At 46.8% G+C, this 21,063-nt stretch overlaps 1 protein-coding gene across 2 annotated transcripts in view; it reads left to right on the top strand.

Annotated features, from left to right (window-relative positions):
* MOK (MOK protein kinase) overlaps positions 1-21,063 on the top strand; it is a 52,980-nt gene that overhangs the window by 5,507 nt on the left and 26,410 nt on the right. The window contains exons 2-4 of one of the 2 annotated variants that reach the window (XM_066275128.1): positions 6,092-6,206; positions 12,979-13,068; positions 14,557-14,627. In XM_066275128.1, coding sequence (XP_066131225.1) covers positions 6,092-6,206; positions 12,979-13,068; positions 14,557-14,627 — 276 coding nt within the window. The remainder of the gene's footprint in view (positions 1-6,091; positions 6,207-12,978; positions 13,069-14,556; positions 14,628-21,063) is intronic. The other variant, XM_066275129.1, reaches the window with a different exon arrangement.

Below are 21,063 nucleotides of genomic sequence, written 5' to 3' on the forward strand. Positions count from 1 at the left end.
TGTCTGAACTTTTAAGTGAATTATTCAAAACATACCTATAAAAAGAGAAAAAAAAAACCCTACTTCCTTTTTTTTTCCTTTCTTTTGTATTTTCTGAAGTTGGAAATGGGGAGGCAGTCAGACAGACTCCCACATGTGCCTGACTGGGATCCACCCAGCATGCCCACCAAGGGGCGATGCTCTGCCCATCCGGGGCATCGCTCTGTTGCAACCAGAGCCATTCTAGCGCCTGAGGCAGAGGTCATGGAGCCATTCTCAGTGCCCGGACCAACTTTGCTCCAATGGAGCCTTGGCTGCAGGAGGGGAAGAGACAGACAGAGAGGAAGGAGAGGGGGAGGGGTGGAGAAGCAGATGGGCGCTTCTCCTATGTGCCCTGGCTGGGCCGGAAATCAAACCCGAGACTCCCGCATGCCAGGCCGACGCTCTACCACTGAGCCAACCGGCAGTGCCTCTTTTTTTTTTTTTTTTTTTTTTAAGTGAGAATGAAGGAGACAGACAGGAAGGGAGAGAGATGAGAAGCATCAACTCATAGTTGCTGCACCTTAGTTATTCATTGATTGTTTTCTCATATGTGTCTTGATGGGGGGGCAGGGGGGCGGGGGCTTCAGCCAAGCCAGGGACCCCTTGCTCAAGCCAGTGACCTTGGGCTCAAGCCAGCGACCATGGGATCATGTCTATGATGCCCTGCTCAAGCTGGTGACCCCACGCTGAAGCTGTTGAGCCTTCACTAAAGCCGAATGAGCCTGGGGTTTCACACCTGGGCCCTCAGCATCCCAGGTCAACACTCTGTCCACTGCGCCACCATCAGCCAGGCCCTTTTGTGTTTTCATGGTGTTTGGTAATGTAGGTCACAGCTTTCCTCATTACACCATGTAATTAATTGGGTGCAGATCTCATCATTGGAAATTCCTGACCTTGTTTTAATAATTTGGTTTGAATTACTTAATCTCTTGAAGAGAGTGAAAATTAGAAGCTGAATCCTCTTCCTGACAACTGTGGTCCAGACCTGTGCTCTGTACACTGTAATTAACCTCCCCCAATTCTTTTCATTCTTGAGCTGGCCAAGCCCCAGGCTCTGATGCATATCACCTTCCTTGATTAAGATCTTTAGAAGCAGTGCTTGAATACAAATGTTTGTACTTGGGAGTGACAGGTTTTTCTTTTCACAAAAAGTGAGCTTTACCTCCACTTTTATGGTTAAATAAGGCTTAGATTACACTTAAACAAATGAGACATGGCCTAATAAAAGTGAATAGCATCTTTGTGAATACAGATGGTCTCCTTTATCTTCCTTTTTCCACCTTTTTCATTTAGTTACATTAAGTCCTCATTGTCCTTGAGTCTAGATGGGTGGTTTGTGTTTTTTTTGTTTTCAGTAACTGTTTATTACTTCTATTCCCATTCATGTGGGGCAGGATTTTTTTTTTCACCAGCACGACTCTGTCCCCTTCGTGGCTTTGTGAGTATCCCCAGGTTTCTGCTCTGCCTTTCGGAGCCTGGGCAGATGTGCTGATCCTGCCGGAGAAGAACAGGAAGGTGCTTTCCTAGCTGTTTGTCACGGGACACGGCTCTTTTTCCCTCTCCTGTCTCTCATTTTTTTTTTTTTTTTTTTTCACAGAGACAGAGTCAGAGAGAGGGATAGACAGACAGGAACGGAGAGATGAGAAGCATCAATCATTAGTTTTTCGTTAAGCGTTGCGACTTCTTAGTTGTTCATCAATTGCTTTCTCATATGTGCCTTGACCGTGGGCCTTCAGCAGACCGAGTAACCCCTTGCTGGAGCCAGCGACCCTGGGTCCAAGCTGGTGAGCTTTTTGCTCAAGCCAGATGAGCCCGCGCTCAAGTTGGCGACCTCGGGGTCTCGAACCTGGGTCCTTCCACATCCCAGTCCAACGCTCTATCCACTGCGCCACCACCTGGTCAGGCCTGTCTCTTGTTTTTGTTTCATACCCTGACCTTCTGTCTTTTCGAAGAGCCTTGGGGGAACGGTGACCCTTTTTCTACCACTCACTGCCACCTTCAGGGCCACCGGCTCCATTTGTTGCTGGTTGGTCGTGGTGGTCTGGAGGCACCTGCGATGTTGGCACACACTCAGAGTTTGTACTTCACCTGGATTAAAGTGCACAGTTGAGCCTGGCCTGTGGTGGCGCAGTGAACAGAGAGGGTCGACCTGGAATGCTGAGGTCGCTAGTTCGAAACCCGTTGCCCGGTCAGGTCAGGGTACATACAGGAAGCAACTGCTGGGTGATGTTTCTGTTCCTCTTTCCCCCACCCCCACCTCTCTTTCTCTCTCTCCTCCTTCTAAAAATCAATAAATAAAATCTTTAAAAATTAAAAAAAAATGTACACAGTTGAATTTTTAAAAAATGTGTCTGTGATGGAGCACGAGTTGGAATCTGGTGTAAAATTCCCTCTTCCTCTTTCCTCAGGTCTGAGCTCCTCGGGCCACAGCCTGAATTTCAGTAACTGGCCTCATCCCTCTGGGGAGCTATGCTTGTCTCCCTTTAAACCACTGTCAGAGTGTTAAGACAGTTCATTTTAAGCTCATTTTTCTATTGCCAGTTAGCCAAGTGGGTTTGCTGATATCTTAATTGATTTGAGAGAAAGAGGAGGAAAAGAGAGAGAGAGAAACATTAATGTGTTGTTCCAGTTATTATGCAGTCATTGGTTGACTCTTGTATGTGCCCTGCCCAGGGATGGAACCTGCAACCTTGGTGTATCGGGGTGATGCTCTAACCAACTGAGGTACCTGGCCAGGGCCCTTCCTTGATTTTCAGCTTTAAAAGGCCATCCCCATTTGATGGGCTGCTAACTATGCCAATGCATTTTCTTTTAGTTTGATTTTACATTCAACCTTTTATCACTATTTACCAGTATTTAAGTGTACTGTAGAGTAAGGATCTAACTTGAATTTTTTAATGGGAAATTTCAGCTTTGTTGGAAGTAAAATTTACGCACAGTGAAATTCCCCTGTTATGTGTGCGGTTTGATGAGCTTGGCAGATGTAGGCAGTCACGACTCCACCGCCACAATCAAGACATAGAACCCTCCTATCACCCAAAAGTTCCCCTGTCCCCGTTTTCAATCAGTCCGCTATGCCTGACTCCAGGGGTCATTGATATGCTTTCTCTTGCTAAAAGATTGCCTTTTCTATGATGTCATATAAATGAAGATTAGCAAATGTATATATAATGGGTGTGGTCTTTTGAATCTGGCTGCTAGCGTGATGTTTTAGAGGTTCATGCATGTGGTGACATGTGTCAGTAGCTTGGTCCTTTTTATTGCTGAGTGGTATTCCATTGTATGAATAGATCACAATTTCTTTTCTTTTTTTGACAGAGACAGAAAGTCAGAGAGAGGGACAGATAGGGACAGATAGACAAGAAGGGAGAGAGATGAGAAGCATCAATTCTTTATTGCAGCTCTTTAGTTGTTCACTGATTGCTTTCTCATATGTGCCTTGACCAGGGGGCTACAGCAGAGTGAGTGACCCCTTGCTCAAGCCAGCGACCATGGGGTCACGTCTATGATCCCTCACTCAAGCCAGTGATCCCTTGCTTAAGCTGGTGAGCCCACACTCAAGCCAGTGACCGGAGGTTTTGAACCTGGGTCCTCTGCGCCTCAGTCCGACACCCTATCTACTGTGCCACGGCCTGGTCAGGCTAGATCACAATTTCTTTATCCATTCACCAATTAGTGAATATTTGTTATACCTGGCCCTCCGATTCAGAACTGCTGACATACAGCAAAAAATATAGTAAGTCTAGATTATTATTAACTTCTATGAAAATTATTAAATGACAGAAGAAGAAAGGAAGAGAACACTTTAGAACAGGGGTCTCCAAACTATGGCCCACAGGCTGCATGCGGCCCCCTGAGGCCATTTATCCGCCCCGCCGCACTTCCGGAAGGGATACCACCACTTTCATTGGTGGTCAGTGAGAGGAGCGTAGTTCCCATTGAAATACTGGTCAGTTTGTTGATTTAAATTTACTTGTTCTTTTTCTTCTTCTTCTTTTTTTTTTTTTTTTGTATTTTTCTGAAGCTGGAAACGGGGAGGCAGTCAGACTCCCGCATGTGCCCGACCGGGATCCACCCGGCACGCCCACCAGGGGGCGATGCTCTGCCCCTCCGGGGCGTCGCTCTGTCGCGACCAGAGCCACTCTAGCGCTTGGGGCAGAGGCCAAGGAGCCATCCCCAGCGCCCAGGCCATCTTTTGCTCCAATGGAGCCTCGGTTGCGGGAGGGGAAGAGAGAGACAGAGAGGAAGGAGAGGGGGAGGGGTGGAGAAGCAGATGGGAGCTTCTCCTGTGTGCCCTGGCCGGGAATCGAACCCGGGACTCCTGCACGCCAGGCTGACGCTCTACCACTGAGCTAACCGGCCAGGGCCTACTTGTTCTTTATTTTAAATATTGTATTTGTTTCTTTTTTACTTTAAAATAAGATATGTGCAGTGTGCATAGGGATTTGTTCATAGTTTTTTTATAGTCCGGCCCTCCAACGGTCTGAGGGACAGTGAACTGGCCCCCTGTGTAAAAAGTTTGGGGAACCCCTGCTTTAGAACAATGAAATTGAAGAGTACTTTAATGGTAGTATACATTCAGAGCTTCTTATCAATGAAAACTAAGTAGGAAATTGATTGGAATGTGGAATGTGAACTTTAAAAAATTACATATTGTTTCTAAAAAAACTTTATTACTTCTAAAAAGAAATAGCACCCTTTCCCAGCTAGTTTGCTCCGATCCAAATTCACACGTGGCATTGAGTGTGCCATGTCCAAGAGGGTGTGGGCGAGGCTGCCCCCTCTGTGCTGGGCTCTGCACTGATGCCAGCTTGGGACCCGAAGGCGACAGGCCTTTTTGGTCCAGGTTTGTCTAATAGGTTTCTGTTCTCTTTGTTTCTGGTGAGTTCTGCACGGTTCTCTTGTAGACCTGCTTCTCAGGGCTGCCTTAGTTCTCTCTAGCTTTGTTCATGCTTCTGTAGCTCAGTCCTCCAGAGGCTCCATGAGTCCCCGAAACAACACCCTCGCTGTGACTCTCACCTCCTTGTCCCTTGGCCAGTAGGCTCAGTAGGCTCTTGGTCCAGGGAAGGCACTGCAGCCACACCCCACCTTAAGATATTCATGTCTATATCTGTCAGGGCTTGGTTTGTAAAACAGAAACTAGCTATTTCAAGCCAGAAGGGATTTGCCGTAGGGAAGTGTGGAGGCTTCTGAGACCATTATCTGTGGTGGCGGTTATGTGGTGGCGGCAGGGCTGGGGCTGCTGCTGCCAATTTCAGGAAACCAGGAATTGCAAGAATTGCAGGAAGCTGCCAGGTCTGCTGGGCCCATCAGCTAGGCCTCTGTGAGACCAGAGAGGGTGACCTTTAGGAGAATGCTTCGAGGCTGTGGGTGCAGTGTCCTCTCTGCCACATGCCCAGGCGTACGCCCGTGCGCTCCTGCCAGCACCACCCCCGCCCGCCACCCTGTCCTGCTTTCCAGACCTTGTGGGGTCTGAGCCTCTCATCCCTGCCAGGATGCCGGCCACATGGTTCCCTGCTATGGGGGGAGCAGGGGAAACGGGGCTCTTGCCAGCACACGGAATGAGGGGCACACTGAACCTTAGAAAACAGGAGAAACAATCATTAACATGTGCGGCAGGATTATCGTATAGGTTAAAAGTTCGCTGTCTAGAAATGAGTACACAATAGATGGATAAGATAAAACTGTATTATTTTTTTTTTTTAGTTTTAGCCAGAGAGAGAGAGAGAGAGAGAGAGAGACAGGGACAGAGAAGAGAGAGACAGAAACAGGAAGGGAGAGAGATGAGAAGCATCAACTTTTAGTTGCATCACTTTAGTTGTTCACTGATTGCTTTCTCATTGTGCCTTGACCAGTGGGTTGAAGCCCAGCCAGTGACCCCTTGCTCAAGCCAAAAACCTTGGGCTCAAGCCAGCAATGTTGGGATCACATCTGTGATCCCATGCGCAAACTGACAGCTCCACACTGAAGTGGACGAGCCTGTGCTTCAGCATCCCAGGTCGATGCTCTACCCACTGTGCTACCACCAGTCAGGCTAACACCTTATTTTTATAATTGTTTTTATTTTTAGACTATAAAGCAATTGGCAAAATAGGCGAAGGAACGTTTTCTAAAGTTATGAAGATGCAGAGCCTGAGCGATGGAAGCTACTATGCATGTAAACAGATGAAACAGCACTTTGAAAGGTAGGCGGAGACACGGTAACGCCAAATGCAGGTTTAAATCAACAGAGTAACTTAATTCGTGGGAGTAATATGTAAAATATGGTCAAATTTCTTTAGGCAGTGAGGATGATGGGCTAATTTTATGTTAATTATACTGGATTTTATTTCTGTCCCAGTTTAATGAACTAGCAATGATTAATAAGCACAAAAAATCCAAACTGTACAAGGATGCCACACTTTAAACAGTCTGTGTGTTCTTCAAAGTTGTATATGTTGGACTTTTATAAACGAAGCCTTAGTCTAAGTGTACTAGAAGCTCTTGTGATGTAATTAATTGTGAATCAATTAATGTCTTGAAAAATAATTTCCAAATAGGGCTGGAGAAATGGGTCCTGGGGTGACATTTTATGGAGGGGGTAGTCTCTCTGGTTCGGGGTAGTCTCTTAGAGCAGTGGTCCCCAACCCCCGGGCCGCGGACCGGGACCGGTCTGTGGGTCATTGGTCCCGGTCTGCAGAGAAAGAATAAATAACTTACATTATTTCCATTTTATTTATATTTGAGTCTGAACGATATTTTATTTTTTAAAAATGATCAGATTCCGCCTGACCAGGCAGTGGCGCAGTGGATAGAGCGTCGGACTGGGATGCAGAGGACCCAGGTTCGAGGCCCTGAGGTTGCCAACTTGAGTGCGGGCTCATCTGGTTTGAGCAAAAGCCTACCAGCTTGAGCCCAAGGTCGCTGGCTCCAGCAAGGGGCTACTCGGTCTGCTGAGGGCCCGCGGTCAAGGCACATATGAGAAAAACTAAGGTGTTGCAACGCGCAATGAAAAACTAATGATTGATGCTTCTCATCTCTCTCTGTTCCTGTCTGTCTGTCCCTGTCTATCCCTCTCTCTGATTCACTCTCTGTCTCTGTAAAAATAAATAAATAAATAAAATAAAAACTATATAAAAAAAATGATCAGATTCCCTCCGTTCCGTCCATCTAAAACTCACTCTTGACGCTTGTCTCGGTCACGTGATACATTTATCCGTCCCACCCTAAAGGCCGGTCTGTGAAAATATTTTCTGACATTAAACCAGTCCATGGCCCAAAAAAGGTTGGGGACCACTGTCTTAGAGGATGGTTGTGGCTCTGTCTCTCAGAGCAGCCTCCTAATGTCAAGTTTGCTGCCTAACCTGTGTCACATTGAACAGTCGTCATCACACACCAGCACAATGAAGTCAGTGCTGGCTTTGCTGCCGCTGCTCAACTCTTCAGTAAAGAGGTTTGAAACTCAGCCTTTTGGTTTCATATTTATTTTTTAATGTTTTTATTGATTTAAGAGAGAGAGAGAGAGAGAGATTGATTTGTTATTTGACTTATTTGTGCATTTGTTGATTGATTCTTTATGTGCCCTGACTGGGTATTGAACCGGCAACCTTGGTGTATGGGGACGATGCTCTAGAGCAGGCGTCCCCAAACTACGGCCCGCAGGCCGCAATGCGGCCCCCTGAGGCCATTTATCCAGCCCCCACTGCACTTATGGAAGGGGCACTTCTTTCATTGGTGGTCAGTGAGAGGACCACTGTATTTGGCAGCCCTCCAATGGTCTGAGGGACAGTGAACTGGCCCCCTGTGTAAAAGTTTGGAGACCCCTGCTCTAGAGTCTAACCAGTGAGCTACCTGGCCAGACCAAAACTCAGCTTTTCCTTTTTAACGTCAAAGGAGTTGAAGTCTCGAACTATCTAAAGCACATTTTTAAAAAAACCACAGTCATTCCCCCACTTTGATGCAGAGCCTTCTGACGTGTTTTGGGGTATAAACCTTGATTTCAAGCTCTCCGTGTGAAAAATTGTTTCTCAGGTCAGAAAGGAGACAGGACAGTTAATGGTGTCCAAGAGCATGGAAGACATTACTTTTACCCCCGTGACGTCCCCACAGGGCCAGTGTCATCCTCTGTTTTTGTGCAGGGGCCTGGGTGCTTAGAGCTGCCAAGTGGCTTGACAGCTGTCATTCTAGGTCACTGGGTGGGCAGACCAGATTTGAGTCTAGATTCCTTGTTCTTCACTGTGCAAAGGCACAGGGCCGTTTGCCTGTGCCGCCACGCCTGCAGTCACCGGGTCCCCTGCTGCTCTCTGTTGTCACTTCTTCCTCTGCTCTGCATCTTGACCTTGAAATCACCTGTGACGGAGAACCCAACACGCAGTGGCTGATTTCCCGCCTGAGAGCAGACCTCCCTGAGCGGCCACCTGGGAAACGCACCCCAGACCCAGAGCAGCGGAGGAAGGACTTCGGCAGCAGGGCAGGAGGCATGGCACCTCGGGAGAGGACCTGTCCAGCTCTCAGGCCCCTCGGTGATGTGTTTACAGACACTGGGACTCACCACCTGCTGTTCTGGGGAAGAGATGCAAATAAGATGCGGACTGGACACAGAGCCTCCAGACCCAGGCCCCTGTGAGATGCCTGCTGGGTCAGAATCGACCACGGGCACGCACACCGCTGTCAGACATCCGGGAGATCCTGCCCCGGCACAGACGTCCCCTCGGAAAGGTGGAGCTCTCTCTGCAACACAGTTCAGAAGTGTTTCCATCAGAGACTGTTAGAACGCTTAAGGGGCACTTCTTTGAGGGGTGGGGCCACTCCCGTTTATCTGGAGAAGCACCTCTGTGTCCTCCGTGACCTCAGGCTCTTGGGAGAGTGTAGCATTACCTTGGGAAGTGGTTTCCTGGTGGTGACGCGCATCCTGGATGCCCCATATACCAGAGCCCCTGCACACTGAAAGGACATCGTTGTGTTAGACAGGACAGGGTGTCAGGGTCTGGGCCATTCTCACTAAACGCTATTCTTGTAAATGTTCAAATACCGCATAGTATTTCGCAAACCAGCTGGAAGCAGGATGAGCTTGACAGGAAGCTGACCAGGATAAGTGTAGTGGACCGTAGAGAATACATGGATGTGGGATTGAGCAGACTGTCTGTGTGAGCAGTGGACCGTAGAGAATACATGGATGTTGATTGAGCAGACTGTCTATGTGAACAGTGGACTGTAGAGAATACATGGATGTGTGATTGAGCAGACTGTCTGTGTGAACAGTGGACTGTAGAGAATACATGGATGTGTGATTGAGCAGACTGTCTGTGTGAACAGTGGACTGTAGAGAATACATGGATGTTGATTGAGCAGACTGTCTGTGTGAGCAGTGGACTGTAGAGAATACATGGATGTGGATTGAGCAGACTGTCTGTGTGAACAGTGGACTGTAGAGAATACATGGATGTTGATTGAGCAGACTGTCTGTGTGAACAGTGGACTGTAGAGAATACATGGATGTGGGATTGAGCAGACTGTCTGTATGAACAGTGGACTGTAGAGAATACATGGATGTGGGATTGAGCAGACTGTCTGTGTGAGCAGTGGACTGTAGAGAATACATGGATGTTGATTGAGCAGACTGTCTGTATGAACAGTGGACTGTAGAGAATACATGGATGTTGATTGAGCAGACTGTCTGTATGAACAGTGGACTGTAGAGAATACATGGATGTTGATTGAGCAGACTGTCTGTATGAACAGTGGACTGTAGAGAATACATGGATGTTGATTGAGCAGACTGTCTGTATGACCAGTGGACTGTAGAGAATACATGGATGTGGGATTGAGCAGACTGTCTGTGTGAGCAGTGGACTGTAGAGAATACATGGATGTGTGATTGAGCAGACTGTCTGTGTGAGCAGTGGACTGTAGAGAATACATGGATGTTGATTGAGCAGACTGTCTGTATGAACAGTGGACTGTAGAGAATACATGGATGTTGATTGAGCAGACTGTCTGTATGAACAGTGGACTGTAGAGAATACATGGATGTGTGATTGAGCAGACTGTCTGTATGAACAGTGGACTGTAGAGAATACATTGATGTGTGATTGAGCAGACTGTCTGTGTGAGCAGTGGACTGTAGAGAATACATGGATGTTGATTGAGCAGACTGTCTGTATGAACAGTGGACTGTAGAGAATACATGGATGTTGATTGAGCAGACTGTCTGTATGAATAGTGGACTGTAGAGAATACATGGATGTTGATTGAGCAGACTGTCTGTATGAACAGTGGACTGTAGAGAATACATGGATGTGTGATTGAGCAGACTGTCTGTGTGAGCAGTGGACTGTAGAGAATACATGGATGTTGATTGAGCAGACTGTCTGTGTGAGCAGTGGACTGTAGAGAATACATGGATGTTGATTGAGCAGACTGTCTATGTGAGCAGTGGCTGAGCCTCCCTTTGGGGACACGGAGCTTTGGGTATGAGTCCCTGTCTCTTTTACTTGTTGTAAGTAAATAAAACTACCTCACAGCAACCATACGTTGTTCTTGAATAGAACACCCCGAACAACGACCCCCTTGAGTTCAGTAACACTTGTGCATGCGAGCCTTGGCTTCCCTGTCGTGAGGTGCTGGAGGGCAAACGAGGGGAGGACTAGAAGGTGGCTAGCAAGGTAGGGCGTGTGCTTCGTGTTCAACAGACGGCAGCCTCCTTGCTGTGTGTGTCATTGTCTGATGTAGTTTAGAACTGTTCACACCCTTTGCCTTAACTTCAAAAGTGGTTAAGCATACCTGAAAGGTGTGTGTGTGTGAGTGTGTGTGTGTGTTTTTACAGAGACAGAGAGTCAGAGAGAGGGATAGATAGGGACAGACAGACAGGAACGGAGAGATGAGAATCATCAATCATCAGTTTTTTGTTGTGACACCTTAGTTCAGGGGTCCCCAAACTTTTTACACAGGGGGCCAGTTCACTGTCCCTCAGACCGTTAGAGGGCCAGACTATAAAAAAAACTATGAACAAATCCCTACGCACACTGCACATATCTTATTTTAAAGTAAAAAAAAAAACAGGAACAAATACAATATTTAAAATAAAGAACAAGTAAATTTAAATCAACAAACTGACCAGTATTTCAATGGGAACTATGCTCCTCTCACTGACCACCAATGAAAGAGGTGCCCCTTCCGGAAGTGCTGCGGGCCAGATAAATGGCCTCAGGGGGCCACATGCGGCCCGTGGGCCGTAGTTTGGGGACCCCTGCCTTAGTTGTTCATTGATTGATTTCTCATATGTGCTTTGACCGCGGGCCTTCAGCAGACCGAGCCAGCGACCTTGGGTTCAAGCTGGTGAACTTTGCTCAAACCAGATGAGCCCGCACTCAAGCTGGTGACCTCAGGGTCTCGAACCTGGGTCCTCCACATCCCAGTTGGATGCTCTGTCCACTGCACCACCGCCTGGTCAGGCTGAAAGGTATATAATTTTATTAACCAATGGCACACCAGTAAATTCAATTAAAAATAAATAAATAAAAGCGTTTGATTAGAACATTTTTGGGGGGTTATTTTTATTGGTTTTAGAGAGAGAGGAACGGGGAGAGGGGGAGAGAGAAGGACAGGAACATCCCTCTGCTCCCGTATGTGCCCCAACCGGGGATCGAACCAGCAACCTCTGTGCTCTGGGCTGATGCTCCAACCAACAGAGCTGCCCGGCCATGGGGCCACATTGATTTTAAAACGATAATATACTACTGGATAAATAATAAAACCAAACGCGGAGCTTGACTCTGTAGGTTAAAGGTTAGTAGAATGGAATTTCAGCAGTTCAGAGAAAGGAGATTATTTCCACAATCACTTCCTTTCAGAACCTCTGAAATGAACATCTCTGAGGGACAAGTCATCTGATTGGATGTGCCCACACGGCACCCCTTGGGAACGGGAGGACAGTCTCTCTGGGAAGGCTCTGTCTGGAGGCGGTGACAGCCTCAGGCCCTTGGCCGGGGCTCCACTTGGGCTGATGTGGTTTTGGATGTGGACATGGATGGCGTCAGGCACAGGAGTCTTATTAAAGAAAAGCCTACAGTAAGACACTGGCTGAGAGGATGCCTGTCACCCGAGAAGAAGTGGAAAAAATAAATGTGCAGCCTTCCATAACAGTAAGAAGGAAGGGCGGGTCTGTGAGAGGGGATTTCAAATGCTGATTTGCACATGGTATTTACAATGCGCAGTTGGTTAGTTACCATAAACTGATTAGTAGGAAATTTTAATATCTGTGCCTATGTTTATTAATAGTAAAAGAAACTATCAAGGTGTTCTTTCAGGAGCTCAGATGGGAAAAATTTGAGTATATGTCCAAAGCTGTAAGAACCTTTATTTTTTATTTTTTTATTATTATTATTATTTTTTGTATTTTTCTGAAGCTGGAAACGGGGAGAGACAGTCAGACAGACTCCCGCATGCGCCCGACCGGGATCCACCCGGCACGCCCACCAGGGGCAACGCTCTGCCCACCAGGGGGCGATGCTCTGCCCCTCCGGGGCGTCGCTCTGCCGCGACCAGAGCCACTCTAGCGCCTGGGGCAGAGGCCAAGGAGCCATCCCCAGCGCCCGGGCCATCTTTGCTCCAATGGAGCCCTGGCTGCAGGAGGGGAAGAGAGAGACAGAGAGGAAGGGGGGGGGGTGGAGAAGCAGATGGGCGCTTCTCCTGTGTGCCCTTGCCAGGAATCGAACCCGGGTCCCCCGCACGCCAGGCCGATGCTCTACCACTGAGCCAACCGGCCAGGGCAAGAACCTTGATTTTTTTTATAAGCTAATGCAGAAACGTGATATGCTTAACTTCAACAGCTAATGGGAGGAATAAAACCTGATTAACTTGCCTGAAGTGTTTGTGAGTTTCAGTTCTGATCATGGATAATAAATAATGACTTAGTAACCCAAATTGTCAAGTTGGCCTAAACGATAAATTAGCTGTTTATTTTTACCTACACAACAGTATGGAGCAGGTGAACAGTCTTCGAGAGGTGCAAGCCCTGCGGCGCCTGAACCCACACCCAAACATCCTTACGCTGCATGAAGTGGTTTTGTAAGTATACTTGGGCCTTTACAATTTACCCCAATTTCATGATAATGATTAAATTTTTTAAGAAAGAAAATCGTGGTAGGCATTTTAGATTCTGGCTTTGCAGCTCAGAGTAATGATTTTTATCTTAAAGTCACATATTTATTTGGTCAGCTGTGTGCCTGATTCCTGACGTGGCAGTGCCTTCGCGTGGGTGAAGAAGGCACTCACATCATAGAAGCACACAGACGTCATGCGGTTCCTGGTGGGCAGCTCAGTCAGGCCTCTGCGGGGACGGTGGAGGCTCCGGTGCCTAGGCTGGGAGTGTGGGCGACGACCCCGGGAAAGCACCGCTGGCTTATCCCGGCTCGGGCTTCCTTTCTGCGCCGCGGGCATCCCTCTCTGTGGCCTTTCTTACTGTCACTGATACGGTTCAGGGCATTTGTCATTTCCAGCCTAACTGTAGAGCAGTGTCCATAGGCTTAGCTACGGTCAGGAAGCCAGGCTCGGCCAGGGGTCCAGGCCCTGCCTTTCCCCGGGGCCAGCGTGGAGCTGATCCCCGAGAAGATGGCCTGGCCGTTCGTTAAAACCCACCGAGAAGCCACAGCCTCCACAGCTAACACGCACAGGTGCTCGTCAGAGGACCGGGGGTTTGGAGGCAGTGGAAACACCCTGCGGCAGCTGCGTGCCCTTCCGGCCTGCGGTGTTCTGAGCCGTCAGTTTGGGCCGGGTCTAGAGATGGCTGTCTGCAGGTGACCGTCACAACTCTGACCGCGCAGAAGCTGCTCTGCATGTGCTTCAGAAGTGCTTCTGTCCAGAATTGCATGTGGGGCCACCTCACAGCACTGAGGGACAGTGAGGGCCCTCCCAGCCCCACCCGAGGCACCCTGAGCCAGCTGAAGTGTCGTGGACTGCCCTGCCCTGCCCTGCCCGGGGCCGGGGCCCTTTCGGAGCTGTCTGAACTCAGAAGCAGCTGGCAGCTCAGCCAGAGGCCTCTGTCCCCTCTCTCTGTGCCAGGCCTGGCATTGCACGGGGTGGTGTCCCTCGTCTTTCTCCCCCCCCCCCCCCCGGTTCTCTCTCCCCCATCATTATGTATTCCCATTACATGGAAGCAGCTTAGGTAAATTAAACTAAGACTGCAGTCACAGGCGGGAACAAGAGCCTTCTCTCCCTGGTCATGCTGCTTGGCCAAGCCCCCAAACTCCTTCTTTCTCTCTGCTGAAAGTCACTTTTGTAATGTCAAGATATATGTATTTAAAAAATGGGGGGGGGGCTTTTAGAGTTTTTCCTTAAAGTAGAGTTTTACTATTATTTATTTTAAATTAATTTCACCAGAAATATTTATTTAAAATAAAAACTTCTGCTGTCCCAGTCGTTATACCTCAGTCCCTGTCTGATGTGGGAGTGTTTTATTTTTTTTTACCAGAAATGTTTAGAAATGAATTAAATGTTTGGTTGTATTTTCTGACTGAGACATACAAAAAATTTTTAAAAACTTGCTTTCTTCTTCAGTGACAGAAAATCTGGTTCTCTTGCGCTAATATGTGAACTTATGGACATGAATATTTATGAATTAATTCGAGGTACGTAGAAGAATTTGAAAGCTAATCTAAGAACTTATTTTAAAGCTTATAGTTCACACATGCTTTGTTTTGTTCTCACACTTGTTAGTCACTGTGGCGCCATAGTTATGTATGCACCTATGGGACTAGGGACTCTACCTAGCGGCAGGGGTGGGGTGGGGGTGGGGGGTCTGTCAACCCCGGCTACTCAGAACACGGCTGCAGGTGGGAAGCAAGGCCACCGTCACACTGGCCCGGCAGAGTGGATGAGGATGGCGCAGGGGACAGTGGGGTCAGCTGGGGCCTTCCTCACTGTGCATCCCTATGGAGGGGCGGTGGCTTTGCACCCAGACCTGTCCCACTCTGAGCGTCACTCTTCTCAGGTTCTGCTGCTAATTGGTGTTCTGTTCTATGCTCCAGAGCAGAGAGGGCTTCCCCCTTGCCAAAGAGTCCCTCAGGTGAGAGGGAACTTTTTTCTGTATGGATCCTTCCAAAGTCTCCCCAAGGACAGATAGGGTGCTCATTCGTGTACTTCCTTTCGAACAACGGAGCCCTGGTCCAGAAGGCGCAGTGGCGCGGGCCAACCACAGTCCGGGCTGGCCTTGGCAGCTTACCTGAGCAGATCGGAGAAGAGGAGGCAGATGTTCGGCCCACATTTAGCAAATGTCCCTGGGGGGTGACTTTACAGCTGTTAGACGTCAGGACAAATGAACCCGATAGATATCACTGAGACAGCGCACAGGAAGCGTTATATTTCACAGCTCACATTGTTTGTGGGACAGATGAAAAAATAATCTCATGTTATGTGAGCAACTGCTTATGGCTTGGAATATAATTTTAGTGACAGCATCACAGATGATTAAAAAACTGCTGTATTAGCTCAAACAATGTAGGCTGAGTGGAAGTGGACGTGCCGCAGGAAGGTGTCCAACCGGCCCGCCTGACACAGTGTGGACCCCACCAAGGAGCACATGGGGGAGGGGTGCAGGGGGGCTGCCTGAGGACCTGGGAGAGCCGGAAAGCATTGTAGCCGATTACACGTTTACATGGGATTTAAAATAGGTGTGCTTTAGTAAGTCCAATAGAATAAGTGGACTCATTTTTCTATATCCATAAAAGTTGATGTAAAATGTATGGATCCAAAAACTTTCCGGTCCTTTTGGTAAAACGGAAGACTTACTTCTGGAACTATATGGTATGTCTTATAATAGCAAACCTTGTGTAGTTTATTCATGGGTAACCCCTCAGATTTAACCTTGTTTTAAGTGCAGTTCTAACAAACTTAGTTATCCGGTTTCCTGGTCTAAAACCTAATAAAAGTAGAGCTCTTAGAAGGAACTAAGAGCAGCAGTAGCAGAACGTGGCGAGTGACAGTCCTGTCACGGCCAAAAATACAGAACTTGCACGTGAGTCTGAAAACAACCACAAATACCACAGCCGTCTGTGCCAATGGCTGCAAGTCTCCTGGTTCCGCAAGATGGGTTAGAGAACGCACAGCCACACCATGGGTGGTGGTGGCCACGCCACCTCCATTAGCGCCGATGGGAAGGGCAGGAAAGCGAATCAACTGTGTTGATTTCAGTAGAGAAGCATTTACCTTCAGGGAGTAAGCTCGTTAACCTGGGACTCTCGCTGGGCCACGTGAGCCGGTAAGCGAGGTGTCACCATGTGATGGGACTGCTGTCCCTCTCTGTGTACATGCACTGGACAGAGTTGCAGCCTGGGAGTGAAGACAGCCCAGAGAAAGGGTACTTGGCCTTACCGGTTCATTTACAATAATCTTTGCCCCAGTCAGCCAAGCTTTTACTCTTTAGTGAAGCTACATAATCACTTCCTTGCTTTAGTAGCAATTCTCTTGGTGTGAGATGAGTCCAATATTAGAATTCTGATTGTTGCTTCCTCAAGTGTGATATTTCAGAATTCAGGGGAAAGGGGACAATTTCCGGCACATTTTTATGTGTGTAGGCATTTGAAAAAGCTTTGTCTAGAAATTAATATTTAATTCTCAGTAGTAGGGGAATTGTGTAACTGGAGAAATTGCACCCATTTCTTTCAGTATCTGTCTACAGAGAGGGACTGTGGAAAACGGGCCATGATGTCATAGATGAGTGGGCGTGGACTCGTGACGGAAACCCGAGTGTCGTCCCATAGGCCAGGTGCAGTGCTCTGGGCGCTGGATCTAAGCTGCTGTCTGTGGGTGGTCAGGGCGTCCTCGTTTCAGAGATGTGAAGACAGAGGGAAGACAGCTGACTCTGATTGTCAGACACGAAATACTGGGATGTGCAGCATGATTTCAGTGTTGTTAAACTGAACAAAACAGGTCTACCTTAGACTTGATGAACTACAGTCATGATGGTAGCAGCTAATAGCTCATGAAGGTGAGCCACACACCAGGCTCTGTTCTTAGCACTTTATAGGAATTAACTCATTTTACCCTCACAACAGCCTGATCAAGCACATACTGTCCTTATCCTCATTTTAAAGATGAAGAAACTGAGACACGAAGAGATGGGTGACTTGTCCAGGGTTCTCCATCTAGGAAGCAGTCAAACTGGGGTCTGAGCTTAGGCAGGCTGGTTCCCAAGTGTGTGCTCTTATTCCACACACACTAGCTCTTGACAGCCCTCTTGTGGTTGGCGCTATCATCATTGTCCCCATTTTACAGATGAGAAAATTGAGGCTTTAAGGATTAAGTAATAACCCAAAGTTAACTTGTTAATAAATAGCAGAGCCAGAACTTAAACTCAGGTCTGACTCAGAAACCTTAACCATTGAACCCTGTTGCCATGGGGGCCTCTCTCTCTTCTCCTGGCCCTCGCTCAGTGCCTCTTCTGAATAGATACTTACTTGTTGTTTGCTTGTGATACTGACTGCCTACTGAAAATCAGGTCACTCACTAAAGCTTTTTCTTCTAGAATAAGAATTCATTTCACTTAAATTACTGCTCTCCTGGAGAGAGACACATGGGCCCACAGACACATCTCCCACCCACATGGAGCTCACACTCTGGTGGGGAGGGAATCAGAAAAACAAGTAAAGAAGTGATTGAATTGTTATAAAGTACAGCACCCCAGATTCTGAAAGGCACTGTACCTCATTTCATCAAGGTCACGTAGAGACACCCAGTCCAGATGAATTTTGAAGAGTATTATTAGAGGAGGAGATTTATTAAATATGCCGGCCGCATATGGCTGACACGGGGCATCTGCAGGCCCAAATCGTGCAGCCCCCAAAATAGTTCGGGGTCTGTTTATATACCCTTGATCACACACAGGCGGGGGAGAGCATGATGTCACAGTACAAGCTGGCAACATTTGTTTAGGGCAGGGGTCCCCAAACTTTACACAGGGGGCTAGTTCACTGTCCCTCAGACCGTTGGAGGGCCGGACTATAAGAAAAAACTATGAACAAATCCCTATGCACACTGCACATATCTTATTTTAAAGTAAAAAAACAAAACGGGAACAAATACAATATTTAAAATGAAGAACAAGTAAATTTAAATCAACAAACTGACCAGTATTTCAATGGGAACTATGGGCCTGCTTTTGGCTAATGAGATGGTCAATGTGCTCCTCTCACTGACCACCAATGAAAGAGGTGCCCCTTCCGAAAGTGCGAAGGGGGCTGCATAAATGGCCTCAGGGGGCCGCATGTGGCCCGCGGGCCGTAGTTTGGGGACCCCTGGTTTAGGGGATACACAGAAACATTAAGACTTTCAAGGTAACACAATCAAAGATGTTTACAGATCTTTTAGGGTTCAACTTCCCTCTGGTCTAGAGGTATTTTACCCTCATGATTCCAGGGAGGGGGAGGAACTACAGTCAATGCAAGGTGGTCTGTAAATTCTGTCTCCTATTGAAAGGGAAGAAGTTTCTAGGTTAACCTTTATTTTAGATTTAAAACTAAATGACCCATTGTACTTACAAGCCAGAAACTTTTACATTCTTCTCCTTCCCCTCCCTAAAGGAGGGACAGGACAGGAAAGCCTGACAGGAAAGCCTGACCATTCCTCCCAGAGTATCAATATTAATTTCCAGCTTTTTGGTACCTTACAACATTCCCCACTGGTTCTATTTCCTAAGTCAAATCCTTGACTTAATTTACTGAAGAGTGTGAGGCTGTTGTCTAGGGATATTAACTTATAACACGTAACAGATATTTAACAGACAGAATTAATAGCATTACAGTTCACTAAAAAAAAATTACTGATTAATTTACTATAGACTGTACAATTTTTCCTTTTGCAATTTATATAAAACTAATTGGCCTTTGTAACAATTTACCTTTTCTTTTTTTAAAAAATTTATTGATTGATTTTAGTCAGAGAGGGAGGGAGGGAGAGAAAAAGAGAGAGAGACAGGAACATCAATTTGTTCCTGTATGTGTCCTGACCGGGGATCGAACCGGCAACCTCTGTGCTTCAGGAGGATGCTCTAACCAACCAAGCTATCTGGCCAGAGCAATTTACCTTTTCTTGAATAAACCTTGCTATAAAATTGATTAAACATAGTACAAGACAATATTAAAGTAAGAGGACTAATCGCCTTAGACATTAGGATTGTTAGCTATTGTCAATGCTGTACTTTATAACAATTCAATATTGTTAGGGTGACTAATTAAACATTCTTTGAAAACCAGTTTTCTGACTGTTCAAATTCTTTTTTCTCTGTACAGACCTTCTACAACCTGCACAAACCTTCTGCAACTTACATAAACCTTCAACTTTCATGAACTTTCTTATCCAGAAATAACTGGCTTTCATAACAACCTACTTTTTCCTTTTTCTTTCAAAAGTATTTCCATACCTTATACCTTCCATTATCAAAACCATACAATTCCTTTCTAGTCAGAACTCTTGATTTTAAAAATCTTAACCTTTAGTGACAATTAAATTGGCTTTTATTTTACCCTAGTTTCCCTTTTCCCAAAGTCTGATTAAAAGAGTCCTTAGTGAGTTTTTTATTCATTCGCCGTACGTAGACCAAGCAGCTTCAGGTTTGTGGTTGGAGTAAGGCACGCCATTTTTCTACCTTAGCAGCAGTGGGAGTTGTCAGGATCATGGTGTGTGGACCTGTCCACGTGAAAGTCAGTCCTTGGGTGATGTACTGAATCTGCTGGAAGCGCCTCTTGGACAGTCTTTGAACAATTTGCTGAGTAACCTGTAAATTCTTCAGTTACTTAGGGAAAGGGTGGTTACATTTCTTTTACTATTTGATTCATGCAGTTTATTCACCTTGAACCTTTTGGTACCCGTGGGTACCAAAATTCAAACTAGTTTCTAATTATTATTGGGTTCCTTGCTTACTGGCTTTGAGACTGTGGACACAAATGCAGGTCCAATACTAGAATGGGCAAGCTAAACCTGGAAAGAATTCTATATAGCAATTTCCTAACAATTGTCAATTATTTATTAGAGTCTATTTAAATGTTTACTTGGGAAAATTTATTTTTTTCCTGTTTTTTCTATAATTTCCTTATTTTGCTTAGTATTCACTTGGGCATAAACTAAACATTCAGATATTATGCCTTCTGTAATAGATTCTAAGTTTGGCTTTTTTAATTATTCCTTTCCTGTTGGCCAAATCTTTTTCTAATTGGTTTTGAATATACCTTTGGCAATAAGGGTTCCAAGACCCCACTGGTTCTGGGTGGCATCTATTCATTTGAATTACTATGTTCTGACTTTGAGGCAGACTGGAAAAATTTACAATTAACAATAAAATTCAATAGCTAATGTTTAATAAAAATTTACTTATTAAAAAAAATAGCTTAGAGCATCGGCCTGGCATGCAGGAGTCCCGGGTTCGATTCCCGGCCAGGGCACACAGGAGAAGCGCCCATCTGCTTCTCCACCCCTCCCCCTCTCCTTCCTCTCTGTCTCTCTCTTCCCCTCCCGCAGCCAAGGCTCCATCGGAGCAAAGATGGCCCGGGCGCTGGGGATGGCTCCTTGGCCTCTGCCCCAGGCGCTAGAGTGGCTCTGGATGCAACAGAGCGATGCCCCAGAGGGGCAGAACATCGCCCTCTGGTGGGCATGCCGGGTGGATCCCGGTCGGGCGCATGCAGGAGTCTGACTGCCTCCCCGTTTCCAGCTTCAGAAAAATGAAAAAAAAAAATGAAAAAAAAATTAGCTAATGTTAACAAATACTATAACAAGCACCTTTTTTTTTTTTTTTTTTGTATTTTTCCGAAGCTGGAAACGGGGAGGCAGCCAAACAGACTCCTGCATGCACCCGACCAGGATCCATCCGGCATGCCCACCAGGGGGCAACGCTCCGCCCTTCTTGGGGCGTTGCTCTGCCGCAATCAGAGCCATTCTAGTGCCTGAGACAGAGGCCACAGAGCCATCCCCAGCGCCCAGGCAAACTTTGCTCCAGTGGAGCCCTGGCTGCGTGAGGGGAAGAGAGAGACAGAGAGGAAGGAGAGGGGGAGGGATGGAGAAGCAGATGGGTGCTTC

The sequence above is a fragment of the Saccopteryx bilineata genome, chromosome 4 (genome assembly GCF_036850765.1).
Source record: "Saccopteryx bilineata isolate mSacBil1 chromosome 4, mSacBil1_pri_phased_curated, whole genome shotgun sequence".
In the NCBI taxonomy this organism is placed as follows: domain Eukaryota; kingdom Metazoa; phylum Chordata; class Mammalia; order Chiroptera; family Emballonuridae; genus Saccopteryx; species Saccopteryx bilineata.